The sequence below is a fragment of the Podarcis raffonei genome, chromosome 9, assembly GCF_027172205.1.
Source record: "Podarcis raffonei isolate rPodRaf1 chromosome 9, rPodRaf1.pri, whole genome shotgun sequence".
NCBI classification, from domain to species: domain Eukaryota; kingdom Metazoa; phylum Chordata; class Lepidosauria; order Squamata; family Lacertidae; genus Podarcis; species Podarcis raffonei.
The window spans coordinates 39,195,534-39,209,590 of NC_070610.1; the positions used below are offsets into that span (position 1 = coordinate 39,195,534).

Consider the following 14,057-nt stretch of genomic DNA (forward strand, 5'->3'; position numbering starts at 1 on the left):
ACACCTGTGCCTCAACCACACAAAAATAATTTACGGTGTTGCACTCTTAGTTTATGATTACCAAGGCAGGATTTTTCAAAAAATAAAATACTGTGTTGAGTGAGAAATGCCTCCCCCTTGAAAATCTGAATCTGAAAACAGTAAAAGCGAGGAAGGAAGATGCTCTCACCTATTTGCACTTCCACAGAAGCTGCCTACTCTGGCAGAGAAAACTTTGCTCATCATAAGCTGCGGAGGAGAGCTGAAAGGATAAACAATAAAACTAATAATTCAGCTGTTCCAGTAAGAACTCCATGACAACAAGAAGGAACTGGAGGCATTAGCTCACCGTATATAGTGGATCTTCAGTGTAGAGCCTTTGTAACTCATTGCTACTGAACCGAACATCATCTCTCCCAACATGTTGACATCAGAAGCTGGCCTGGTGTACTAGAAGTAAGGAAGGAAAAACAGTTGCTTTTGCAAACTTTGCCATATGCTGCTTTCTAAACCAAGCAGCTTTTGAGTTGTACCGTTGTAGTACATTGAGTCCCAATGAAGTATTAACACAAGCAAGTGAAAACACAACAGGCATAGCATTACTGAATTACCAAAGTTATAACGATTCTGCACAGCCGCTACTAAAAGCAGGCAGAGTGAAAATGGGGGACATCATATTACAATCTGATTTTGAATACATTTTTAGCTGCCCCAATTTAACAACCCCCCCAAAAGGATATGTACGAGATCATGGAGCAAAAGAAGGTCTATTGAAACAGAAAGATATACATGTTTGGGATTTTAAAGCACCAATACGTATAATATACTAAATTTCATTTGTTTATTTTTCCTCCCCCCCCCATTGATTTTCTTTTGCATGTCTATTTCATCATTCACATAAAATCCATACCATTTTTAGTTTAAAGAAGCTGGTGTACAACAAACATGGGATATGCAGAATTAAAATGTACTAAGCATTTTATACTCCTTCCTCTTCAGACAGCAGCTCTAGTGAGAATTTAGCCATTTTCAGGGCAATGCAACTTGTAAAGCTATTCTTTTTAACTGCTTTTTAAAAAATGCAAATGTATTAAAGAAAAAAGAGAGGAAAATAAAGAAGGGAATAAGCATCAATACATCCATCTTAATTTATACATACAAATTGATACATGCCATCCAAATGCCTTTTTAAGTATCCAAAATTGGTGTTTACAGAAAGTACTTTCAAATTTGGCAAGGGCATTAAGGCCCTCATTACATAAATAGATGGTGAGGATTTATCCCTCCAGGCCAAATGGAAAGTAATTCCTTACCAGATATGTGGCAAAACGTAAGACAAATCTGGTTTTCGATTCAGTTGACTTGGGGGTATGTATAGATGCCAGTTCTCATGTTCAGGTTACCTGATACTTAGGAATGTCTTCACTGACGTTCTGCCTACTGTCCATTGAAGAACTACAGGGAGAAGCTGCACTGGCTCCACCAGTTGTTTGGCAGCCCTTGCCCCAAGTCTTCCCAGAAGCATCCTAAAGGAGGAAATATAATTTCTAAGCAACCCTGGGGCATTTCAGTGCAAAAAACATTGTCTCCATGTTAAAATGGATCCACTTGCACTTTTAATCCTGTTCATGGTTGTTTTCCTGATCTGCTAATTGGGTGCTTCCTATATGTTGTTGCACTCCCAAATGACATCATCCCAGCCAGATGTTCGTTGAGGCTGATGGGAGTTGTAGTCCCAACATCTGTAGGGCACCAGGCAGCCAAAGGCTGCAGTATATGAACTGGACTTTTCTGGTTTCACTTTCCTCAATACAACCAAGCACTTTCGTTGCGCTCAGACCCCCAACACTTTCCTGTCTTCTATTTATACACAAAGCCCATGTTCTGAGGACTAACTCTTCATGGCGTCAAGGCCAGCCCAGGCTCCAGGGCCCAGACACCTCCAGTGGCAGGCAGGGTGGGACAGGGAGCCCTGCATGGGGGGGGTGCCTCATTACTGTGCTCCCACAAAGTGGTGCATCTGTGCTGACAACCCCAGTGTGTCCCCCCAATGCTATGCCCCTGCAATCAACCCCTCTTCCCAGGGTACTCTGGGAATTGTAGCTCTGGGAGGAGAATAAGGGTCTCCTAGCAACTCCCAGCACCTTTCTCAAACTTCCCAGGATTCTTGTGAGGGACAGCCATGGCTGTTTAAAGTGGTAGAATACTCTTTGGAACATATAATGCAGATTGGGGCCTAATTTATTCTTTTAGTTTAAACTCATTGATTAGCAGGGCTGTGAGGGGCTGGGAGTGGGGAGGTGAGCTCATTGCCACATGCTCCTTGAGGTAAGAGCGAGTCCAACAAGCCATCGGTTTTAGTAGATCAATAAAAACCCAAACTCATTAAAATCAGGAGCATAACAGGGTTTTCTCCTCCCCAGCCTCACACCTACTCCTTATCTGCCCCCATAAAGCACACAGGCTTTTTGCACATTCAAACCACCTATTTACATTCCTTTTGTAAGAGATTTTGCTTTGTACTACATTTATTTAAGGGCTGTTAATCTAATCCCCCAATGTGACTGTCATTAGGGAAAGAGCAAAATTGTTGGTTGTCATGTGTTTGACACAAGCTACTGACAAGGGGGGTAGGGAGAGAAAAGCCTTCTGTAATGCGTTTGCCTGTGGGCCACCCACAGGAAAAGCCTGGAACAGAATTCATTAGCTGTACTTCATGATTAAGCTCTGCTTTTTACATGCAAGTAGCCAGCCTAGGCTTCCAGATAAACAAACCCAATGGGAAGTTGGCTCAACCTGTACGTTTGGTTGTTGCTGCTCTGAAGACTCTTTTTTAAAGAGTTCAGGAGAAAAAAGCCCAGCGAAGTGAGGAGTGAAATGGAAACCACGGCTGGAATGGACAGAAGTAATTTACATCAATTAGCCAAAGCTGAGCCTTGTGTGTAAACTGTATTCAAAATGAGCTTTTATTCCAAGATGACATCATAGAGCCAGATGCATTGCAAACCATATGTTTTAAGCATATAGCTTCCCCCGCAGAGAATCCTGGGAACTGTAGTTTGTTAAACATGTGGGGAACTGCAGCTCAGTGGGAGGAAAAACTACAGTTCCCATGATTCGGGGGGGGGGCGCAAAGCCGTATGCGTTAAATACATGGCGTGTATACAGCCAGAATTTGCATATAGACCTGTGTAGACAACCAAGTCTACGTACACCTAGAGGCAAAAGAGTGGAGTAGCAGGAAGAGGGAAAGATCTCAGGCAGGCAAGAGGCTAATTTTCCACTGAGACGTAAACAAAGAGAAAAGAATGGTGATGTTTGTATTCTTAAGCCTTAAGTAAAGGCGGGATATAAATAAATATTATGATAATTGTGATTTTAAAAAATTGTGGTCATTTATGGCTGGATAAAAGGAAGAAACAACAAAACCCATACCTGAACTGTTGTCTCATCAATTTTGTGGACTGCTGTGGAGTCAAACAAGACCTGTCTGCCCCGCCTCTCACAATCTTGATAGACTATCAAGCGAATTTCATTTAGGTCAAACCCTGAAGAGGACCAGCTGTGAATTGTAAATACAAGAAGGAATTACGATAAATAGCCATTTATTCAAGAGACTTTTTCCATGGCGTGGTCTTGTGAATGTTAAAGCCACAAATGTTCTCCATACATTCACACTGAAAAGGTAGCAGAACAGTTGGGTATTACATCACGAGCCATTTCAAAAGTTAAGTCAAACCCCCTGTGAGGTCAAATGCACTTTAAAACAACAACCCCGGTTTCAAAAAGTGCTCATAAATAAATAAGGTTGGCTAAAGTAACTAAAACAAGGAAAAAAGAAAAGTTTGCATTCTGTACATGTGTGACTCTGTTACATTTTCATTTAGTCTGATGAAGAGTTAATGTAAGTATAGATGGAAAATTCTGAAGAGTCGCTTTCCAACTTATAGGAATACCACATACATCTCCACATATATGCCTACATGTAATGTTCAGTATTAATGTGGGACGGCCACAGTAGTATATACAGGAGTTAACTGGAAAGCCACAGCTAACCCTAACCCTAGTATTAGCCGGGACAGTCAGTGTGGCGAGACATACCAAACCTCATTACTCAACTCCAGGTTTCTAATTTAAGACCCTTAATAAACCATTCAAGAGAAATTGCAGGTTGCCTTAAAAGGAAGAAAGAAAAACCGCACAACAATATTGTCTAGGTAACCCTTAAGACTTGGATTAAAAAAACAACCCCCCTAAAATTCTACCTGAACACTATAAAAATCACTTAAGCATCCTTCAGCATGCCAAGGTCCGATTCTGCCAGGGAAGAGGTGTAGCCACAAATCAAACTCTTTTTTTAAATAGCTGAATTCAGGACAGGGAGCAAAGTATCAGCATCACTAAATCCAGCCCACAGGCAGGAAGAAAATACTTGACATCTGGCTACCCCAGGTTAATAGGTAGAACATTCTCTTTCCCTTCTGACAAATGCTTCCTTGTGTGTTTGGAGGCAGGATAACAAGAGTAGATGCGTATTACCATTTTTTTCTATTATGCATAGAGAAATTGTTACATATGGTTTACTGGCATATACGGAAGAGTCATAGCTGTCTCTTCTATTGTAGATGCCAATTACCAGTTCCTCCACTATCCACCATTTCATGCAAATCTATGACATACAGTTCAGCTTGTTCATACAGTTAAAAAAACCAACAGGAGGGCTCTCACATTATATGCATTATCAAGCAACCTGAAATCTGACCACTACTATTAAACTTATCTTACCCGGTATTAGCAACAAAGAGCTCTAATGAACTCAAATAGGTAAGAAATAAGTAGATGTGTCTTCTAAAAGTAGTTTACCATTTTAACAGGTAAGACCAACTTGTGTATTCCTTGTTATGCATTTTTAGGAAGAATTGTTGATTATCTTTTGGGTTCAAATGTGCTCTTTTAAGTTTTCAATGAAAACAGAACTTGGATCTGTTTGCCAGTACTGTACTTGAATCACATGGCATTGCCACCCTGCACTTTTGAAATGCACAAGACTTTAGAGCACATGGAAATATTTGAAAGGGCTGCTACAGTGCTTTGCTGTTGCAACATAGAGATATGTATTTTCTTGCAGAGGCTTCCCTTATGTATCATAGTTTCAATTCAGTACAGCCCTGACCCAGCTAGACCACACCTACAGGGTAGAGAGAGAGAACACATGCTATTAGGCAACGTTAATTTATCCTGAGCATGCAAAAGTTTTGGTTCTCTCCCAAAAGCGCTTTAAAAAGTAGGATTTTAAAACTTTTATTTTTAAAGATATACCATATTTTTGAGGACTGGGGAAATGGGTACCTTTCCTTAGCCAGAAGGAAAACATTTAAAGTAATGTTTATTAAACTTTTTGCTTTCTATAGGCTAGCAATCCTCAAATGTTTGTGCATATTACAAGAAGCCAGCAAAGAGTACCAGCTTATACACTCCTCTTTGTCAATGGCCCAAGATGGGTGGGAAATCTGCAGCTTCTCCAGATGTTGCTGCCAGACTCTATCAGTTCCAGTCAACATGATGATTCCAGTCAGGGATGATGGGAGCTGTAGTCCAGCAACATCCAGGTGTGCTACAGACTCTCGCATCCCTGGCTTAGAATCTCACAGGTGGCTGAACTCCTTGATTCCGCCAACAGATTTTAACAATAAGAGAGAAGTCAAAATCTGTTTCTTTCAGTATTATACCATACATGGCTCAGTATCTGCAAGACATCCAGCTCTGTGCTAAGGAAAGGTCACCAAACACTGTTCTCGGGTGACAAAATTATCTACATGTTGAAAAGGACTGCAGTTCTTTAGCCACTGAACACACTTCTAACACCAACCTGCCCTCTCCCTTCCTGGGCGTTTGAGTTTCTGAACATAACTATGGGTTTGTACTGCAATATTTATTACTACAGGAAAGTGGAAATCTGCCTCTTTTTCCAAGTTGCTTGTCTACCTAGCTGAATACATACAACCCGCCTTCATGGAGAACTTCAACTTCAGAGGTTCAAAAGACAAATCGAACTAGGTTTCTGCAGCTACCAACGTATGCCCACCCTACTGCTTCATTGCAACTTTATAGGTGCCACAGAATATGCATTCCACACTTGAAAGAAAATATATCTTTTAGCATGGCAACACCTACTCTTCGGAACTATCTCGCATCTTCACTGCACTCCTATTGGCACCCGCTGAAAACATTTTATTTTAGACAAACATGTATTTTAATCTTTTCCCACTTATTTTAAAGGTTTTTTATTTTTAAAATTTCTTCTTTATTTTCAGGCTTGCTTTATTTTTTTGTAAATTGCTTAGAGGTTCGATTGACAAGCAAGCGGTACATTAATTTTGTTAAATGATGAAGTGCTGAAGGTATAAAATCAGTCTGTTTTACATGCCTTTTGAGGAACCTATTCAAATTGTAAACTTTAAAGAATTTCACTTATTGCTAGCACTTTATTGGTAAACCATATCTGTAGCTCATAGGGCCACACATGGAGAATCCTTTTTCAATCTCCTTATCTTAATATACACAACCAACGCAGGGACAACATTTCAGTCAAACACTTCCTTCTCTCAGTTAGTTAGATTCCAACTAACCTGCACAATAATTTGTTAGCATCCAATATGCAATATAGTTAAGATATTAAGGGTAACTGTCAAGTGATTCCCTGGAAGAAAGGTTAATTGGCTAAAACTATGATGCCCCTTTTTAGGATAAGTCTTACTTTTCTCCTATGCAAGTTAGAACACATAGTCTCAAAGTCGTACCCCACCCAAATGCAGTTTTTGAATTAAACTTTCCTACCTTTTTGATAGCTTTCCAGATACTCCCTTTGAATAATTGGAACTCTTTCCCACCACAAGTGGTTTCTTAGCCTTATTCAACCTTGCCTTTGAAAAGCTGTTCTCCAGTGCGGTAGAGGAACCACGAATCTCTCTTCCTTTTTCAGTCTGGTCCCCTGTGCTGTTCGACGTCTTTGGCGGGCCTCCACACATGTTGAGCTCACAGGTATTCCCTCTCTCTTTTACACAAACACACTTTCATCACTTCTTTGAAGTAGCTAGTGTGTATTGAAGAGTGATCTACCTAGGGTCCTTCATTACAGTTTAGTATCTATTGGTTATAAACTTTCTCACTGGGGGGAAATTCAACCAAGAATTGAATAGCATTCATTTGGGTATTTTTCTTCTTCATTGTCGTCTTCTTTCTTTAAAGGAGTGGTCCTTGCTGCATCATGCTTGTAAATATTCTCTATTCCAAAGGCTCACAATGCACTACATAATTTAATTTCAAAAAAAGAAATAAGCACAACTTGTATATCCTAGTAATCCAACCAATTCGCTGTCAGATGCAGTAGCTAGCAAGAGCTATGACTATCTTGCTTCCTGGTATGCTTCTGTAGCTAGCAATTATTTGATCACAAGACCTAACCAGATGGCCTTGGATATAGAGAGAGAGGTTGCTTTCTCACTGACTCCCTAGTTGCAAACTTGTTTTAAAACTGGCTGCAACACCCTCCTAATGGGCTCATGTGAGCAAGTGTCATCTGACAGCTCTTAGCAACCTTGTGTCTCAGCACCTCACTTCCAATGCAAACAGGAACCTGTCACCAATGCCACAGGTTATCGGTAGGGAATGATTAACACAAAGGAAGGGACAGCGACCTCCCTACCTCCCACCCCTTAGAATGTTTGTCTTCTAGTGCTGATAATATTGTAAGCAATTCCCATATAGTGCAAGATGATGATCAACACACAGGGGCTGGTTAAAGAGCACAGGAAAATTTTGAAGGCCTGGAGAGATTTCTAAGAGACACTCCCCTCCCGACCCGTTACACTTAAGTTACAGTCAAACACAACCAGTGTTTTAAGTCAATGGAGCAACACTGCAGATTTATTTCAGATCCATTATTGCTTTTGCCTCTGGCACAAATGGATAGAATGGAAGCACTTCATGCTCTTGGGACCACAAGTTCCACCGGCCAAAGGCAGGATAGCCCATGGCCAGGTAAGACGGGAGCTTTAATAGGACAACAACTGGAGGGCATCAAGTTGAGAAAGGCTGCACTAAATCACACAGGGTGCCTATGCTCTACCTCCACTGTCAGAGGCAAGTGCACCTCTGTATACCGGATGCTAGGAATCACAAGTGGGATGGGTGCCACTATCCTGCTTGCAGGCTTTACATAGGCATCTGGTTAACCACTGTGGGAACAGACAGATAGGCCTGGGGCCTGATCCAGTATGGCTCGTGTCCTCCCTTCTCTTTCTTTCCATGCAGAAGAATTTGGAAGGCTTTACTTCTGCTTAGCCATGGGCTGCTGCTTAGTCCAAAATGACAAAATGTTGCTAACACCTATGGCTAGTTTGAAAACAAGCCAACTTGAACTCATGCAGGAGTACAGAAGGGGAAGGCATGAGCATGAGGTTTGCTACACCTCCTTCACTTTGCACTAATCTGGTTTAACATGGTGTGCAAACATGGCCTTTAGCTCCAGATTATATGACACTTTAGTTCCATTATATACTTTCCCCACATCTGCCCCAGCTGCAACAAAACATGTCTCTCCTGCATTAGTCTCTACAGCTACAGAAGGCACTACAACCTTCCAACAGTTTGACTTCACCCCCAAAGGCGCACTCCCCCACTGTCTCCCGAGACAGATGCCAACCAACTATTTTTTTGGTTGCTTTTCACAGAACAGTTACAAGCAAAGGTATACAGAATCTTTCACAATGCCCTCAGAATAAAGGGCATAAACAGCTGCAGCAAGATACCCAAATGTGTCCCTCACTGCACACACAGTATAAGGACCGCAACAACTAGCAATGGATCTATAATGGAATACAGTGGTACCTCGGGTTAAGTACTTAATTCGTTCCGGAGGTCCGTACTTAACCTAAAACTGTTCTTAACCTGAAGCAGCACTTTAGCTAATGGGGCCTCCTGCTGCTGCCACGCCGCCGGAACACTATTTCTGTTCTCATCCTGAAGCAAAATTCTTAACCTGAAGCACTATTTCTGGGTTAGCGGAGTCTGTAACCTGAAGCGTACGTAACCTGAAGCGTATGTAACCTGAAGCGTATGTAACCTGAGGTACCACTGTACAATTCAACAGCCTACAGACTTCCACAGCAACAGAAACATAAATGCTATCATTCCAATAGGTGCATGGGCTATAAAGGGCTCATCACATTAATGCAAAGTTCACACTGAATGCAAAGCAATTGGGCCAGCATTGCTGATCTGTAACCCACCTGTTTAACTGTGAGGCAGCGTTATCAGTTTCTCACAAGGCCTATTTGTAAGCCACAAATACTGAGGGCATGTGATTTACAGAGTCTAACTTTTAGTCCTGGGTTGAGTTACACAGGGGGAAACAGAATGCTGCTAATGAACTAAACTAAAGGAATGGAAATTTTACAGCTACCACATCAAAAGAATTACGCAACAGGGAGGAAACAACATTTAGTTTCTGAATAGGTTCTATCAGATACGCATAGAGCCTACAATACAGGAAAAAGTGGCCTGGTAAATGTATAGACCAGGCATAGGCAAACTCGGCCCGCCAGATGTTTTGGGACTACAACTCCCATCATCCCTAGCTAACAGGACCAGTGGTGAGGGATGGTGGGAACTGTAGTCCTAAAACATCTGGAGGGACAAGCTTGTCTATGCCTGGTATAGACACATGGGGGGGGGGTACCAATTATGTATGCCTATGCACAAAAGGATAGTTGCTCCAGCAAAATCTGCCATGAAGGAGGTAGGGGGGTGATGGAGCAAGTTCCAGAAATTCCCATTCCCTCTGCAACTCCCCACATCATGCCTCCCAAAATGTACTCCAGAAACTTGGGGGACCCTTTGGAAAAGTGCATTGGGGGGGCTCCTCCCTCTTTCTGGACATAGAAGCTCTCTCTGGGTCAGAGAAAGCAGTCATAGTTGGATACAACCCATAATTTTCAAGAGATAGACAGATTTTACTGCCTTTCTTCCATCATGGAATGCATGTGTCTTCTGTGTAGGCGCTGATCAGATCAAGACCTGCTTAGCTTCAGCAAGATGGCTATACTAAGTTTCCTCAGACCGGGCTCTAGAATATTTTGCTATGCAGACGTTAATAACTGGTTATAAAATCCAATTATGTCCACTTCTATCTTTATAGTTCTCCCAGTTACCACAGATCTTGCAGAAATGCCAAGGAACCCTTCATGGTCCTTTGTTTACATGTAAATCACCTTCAGAAGAAGGGCATATCCTAGATTTTCCAAATTCCTCTCAGCTTTGTGAGGAGCGGGAAGAGGGGAGAAAAAAACCACCTGAGCTTTATCTGTATGACACTTTGTTTGTAGATCATTGTATGCCATAAACCTTCTGAGGAATGGATGCTGCTCATCTTATGATCTAATGGAACTGAGAAAATCCTGAGGAAAAATCCGACACCAGGACGCCTCTAGGACCACAAGGCAGACTGCCAGTTCTAAAGTGTACTGAACTGTTATGTATATTGGAATAGTTAATACTGATGCTTTGAATCCCAGTACATGGGATCACAAGATCCAGTTTTGCAAACCAAGACGCAACAGAACCATTAACCCTCTCTCACTGATGATTAAGCTTGACCAGCAAGCAGACAATGGTCATAGCACAGAAACAAAGAGCCTTGTGACTAACAATTTAATTGTGGCCAGCTCAACTCCAGGAAGCAGTTAAATTTTCCTTCTCTCCCTCACAGACAACTGGCAACTTTCCTTCCCTACCTTACAGGACTCCTGTGCCTTTAAACAGCTGTGGAATGGGTATGTGTATGGAAGCGGCATAAATTTTCCTGGATGCAATGGGGAAAAACAAAACCACTTGCTGGGTTATCACACACATATTTAGACAGCCAGTGTGATGTAGTGGTTAGAGTCACGACTAGGACCTGGGAGACCAGGGTTCAAATCCCCACTCAGCCATGAAGCTCATTGGGTGACTTTAGGCCACTCACTGCATCTCAGCTTAACCTACCTCACTGGGTTGTTGTGGGGATTAAATGACGAGGGGAAAACCATGTATACCACTTTGAGCTCCTTGGAGAAAAATGAGGGATATAAATGCAATAAATAATAATGAATCATAGTTTAGAACCATGGTTCTCAATGCGGGGCACACCCCCCACAGGGGGGCAATTTGATCTTTAAAGGGGGCAATTCAAGAATGAGTTATTAACAGTGAGTGGCCTTTTAGGTTTCCTCCACGTGAAAAGCAGTTCACTTTTTGAATAATAAGAATTATATGTTGGGGGGATCAGGATTTTAGGAGTGCTTAGGTGGTGCATGACCAAAAAAGGTTGGGAACCACTGGTTTAGAAGGTATAGGAGCTCTTTAAGAAATAGGTTAGCAGCCATGCAAGTAAATGAAAACAAATTGATTCTTTTACACAAGAAGTAGGGAAGTGGGGGTAATAGTTCAAGTCTGATTTGTTTTTAAACACACACACACATACATACACACAGTCACACACACCTGGAGGTCTTGAGATATATATATATATATATATATATATATATATATATATATAACAAGATCTTTGTCTTTCTTGATGTATCAATATGGAATGCAAGCACAATTAAGGTCTAGCACCAAACTTCCTGCATCCATTTAATCTTTGCTGGTACACAAAGCTGTTTTGCCAAAGCATTTGCTGTTTTCCAAACAAGGGGTGGGGTTCTGCCCAGAGTCACTGCATTTCGCATTCATCCTTCCTCATCTCAGATGATGCCTCATTTCACAGGGCACTTGTTCCAGACGGAACCATGTGATGCATCCAACTTCCAAGAACACTGTGCTCAGCAGAGAGGCTGCCAGGACATAACCAACTGAAAAGCTCTTTGCCAGACACAGAAATCTACCTTATGCCTTAATGTGCCTGCATTTACCTTCCCAACCCACCACACCTTTCCCTCAAGCCTCTACCATGTATTTTAAACGTATCATTTTAAAAATCAAAGCCTTTCTGTGACGGCAGAGAGCCCAGGTAATAGATACAATTAGCACCCACAGTCGTTGATTGCACCAACTTCATTTTTTGCCCTTCATTACTAACTGATGTCATTGCCCAAGATTTCCCGTACAGCAGGCACAGGTCAGCTGAGTCTTCCTGACCACACCTGGGTTTGGCATCCTGATACATGGGCTTGGCTACATTTTCTGACTGGTGCTTCCTAGTTTGTTCAGCAGTTTCCATGTTCCTGTTTGTGGAGGAGTGTTAGGGGTTCTCCCTCTCTCTCTCTTACACACACACACACACACACACACACACACACACACAGAGAGAGAGAGAGAGAGAGAGAGAGAGAGATGTTGCTCTGTTACCTGCTCAATGACCAGAAAGCACCAGCTTGATTAAAAGTGCTGCTTCAGAACTGTTTCAGTGATGCAGCTCAAAGGCCTCTTCAATAAAAGTAGTCAGCTAATAATAATAATTTTATTATTTATACCCTGCCCAGCTGGCTGGGATTCCCTAGCCAACCTGGGTGGCTTACGGCATATCTAAAAACATAATAAAAACATCATGTGTTAAAAACCTCCCAATACAGGACTGCCTTCAGATGTCTTCTAAATGTTGTGCAATTCTTTATCTTCTTGACATCTGAAGGGAGGGCATTCCACAGGGAGGGTGCCCCTACCGAGAAGGCCCTCTGCCTGGTTCCCTGTAATTTTTCTTCTCGCAGTGAGGGAACCAGCAGAAGACCCTAGGAGGAGGACCTCAGTCCTGAGCGATGGGGGTGGAGATGCTCCTTCAAGTATACTGGGCCGAGGCAGTTTAGGGCTTTAAAGGTCAGAACCAACACTTTGAATTGTGCTTGGAAATGTACTGGGAGCCAGTGAAGATCCTTTAGGACCGGAGTTATATGTCTCGGCGGCCATTCCCAGTCACCAGTCTTGCTGCCGCATTCTGGATTAGTTGTAGTTTCCTAGTCACCTTCAAAGGTAGCCCCACGTAAAGTGCATTGCAGTAGTCCAAGCGGGAGATAACCAGGGCATGTACCACTCTGGCGAGACTGCCCCCTGTCTGTGGGCAGGTAGGATCTCAACCTGCCTACAGATGGAGGTAGGAGACAGCTAAATTCAGTGCACTGCTATAGGAAAGAGGGCCAGCATTCAGTCTTGCGTACTGAGCCCAAAATGATGCTGCTGCTCTTACAACCAAAAGTGTGGCAGAGCAAGGATGGGCAAGGATGATGCAACACCAGCACAGCAGAGATGATGATGGCATCTCCTGGGGCACTATCTGCCAGTCTTTGGCATTCCAAATAAGTAAGTTTTTCTTAGAGAGATATCCACCAAGTAAACCAAGCAGAAGGAGATATATATAAATATATATAGCTATGCACACCAAAAAACTATGGGTTAAAGTACCACTTTTATTTTGCAAAACTCCAAAACCACTTTAATATGATAAACACAAATGTGACAGAATAGTGTGCAAGCTTTGGAATCCACCAGAACTCTTCATCAGGCTAGATGTTAAAGTGGAGATCATAGTACGAAGAAAGCTGGGTTGCTTTAGAACAGGAGTCAGCAACCTATTTCAGCCTTGGGCAGGTCCACTGTCCCTCAGACCATGTGGTGGGCCGGACTATATTTTGAAAAAAAAATATGAACGAATTCCTTTGCCCCACAAATAACCCAGAGATGCATTTTAAATAAAAGGGCACATTCTACTCATGTAAAAACACGCCGATTCCCGGACCGTCCATGGGCTGGATTGAGAAGGCGACTGGGCCACATCTGGCCCAATGGCTTTAGGTTGCCTATCCCTGCTTTAGAAGCTATAATGTTTGTACTGGTCAGAAGTTCATTTTTGTTCTATAATCCTAAAAGTGGCATAGCTTTGGGGACATGGCTATGCATTGTCACCAACAGTGCTGCACTTCAGAATTTTCCACTACACTACTGCTGTTTGCATCAAAATGTTTAAGCTACCATCACCCACTGAACAAAAAACAAACATTAATGCACCACATCAAAGCACCACAAGTGAAAATGGATTTAGGAGA

At 42.2% G+C, this 14,057-nt stretch overlaps 1 protein-coding gene across 5 annotated transcripts in view; it reads right to left on the reverse strand.

The window, feature by feature from the left end:
• Window positions 1-14,057, reverse strand: part of FNIP2 (folliculin interacting protein 2) — a 44,671-nt gene that overhangs the window by 22,504 nt on the left and 8,110 nt on the right. For 4 of the 5 annotated variants that reach the window (XM_053402975.1, XM_053402974.1, XM_053402973.1 and 1 more), the window contains 4 exons: window positions 3,415-3,541; window positions 1,383-1,505; window positions 329-429; window positions 170-241 (listed from right to left, as the gene is read on the reverse strand). In XM_053402975.1, coding sequence (XP_053258950.1) covers window positions 170-241; window positions 329-429; window positions 1,383-1,505; window positions 3,415-3,541 — 423 coding nt within the window. Of the gene's footprint in view, window positions 1-169; window positions 242-328; window positions 430-1,382; window positions 1,506-3,414; window positions 3,542-6,816; window positions 7,655-14,057 lie in introns of those variants that run through there. The other variant, XM_053402972.1, reaches the window with a different exon arrangement.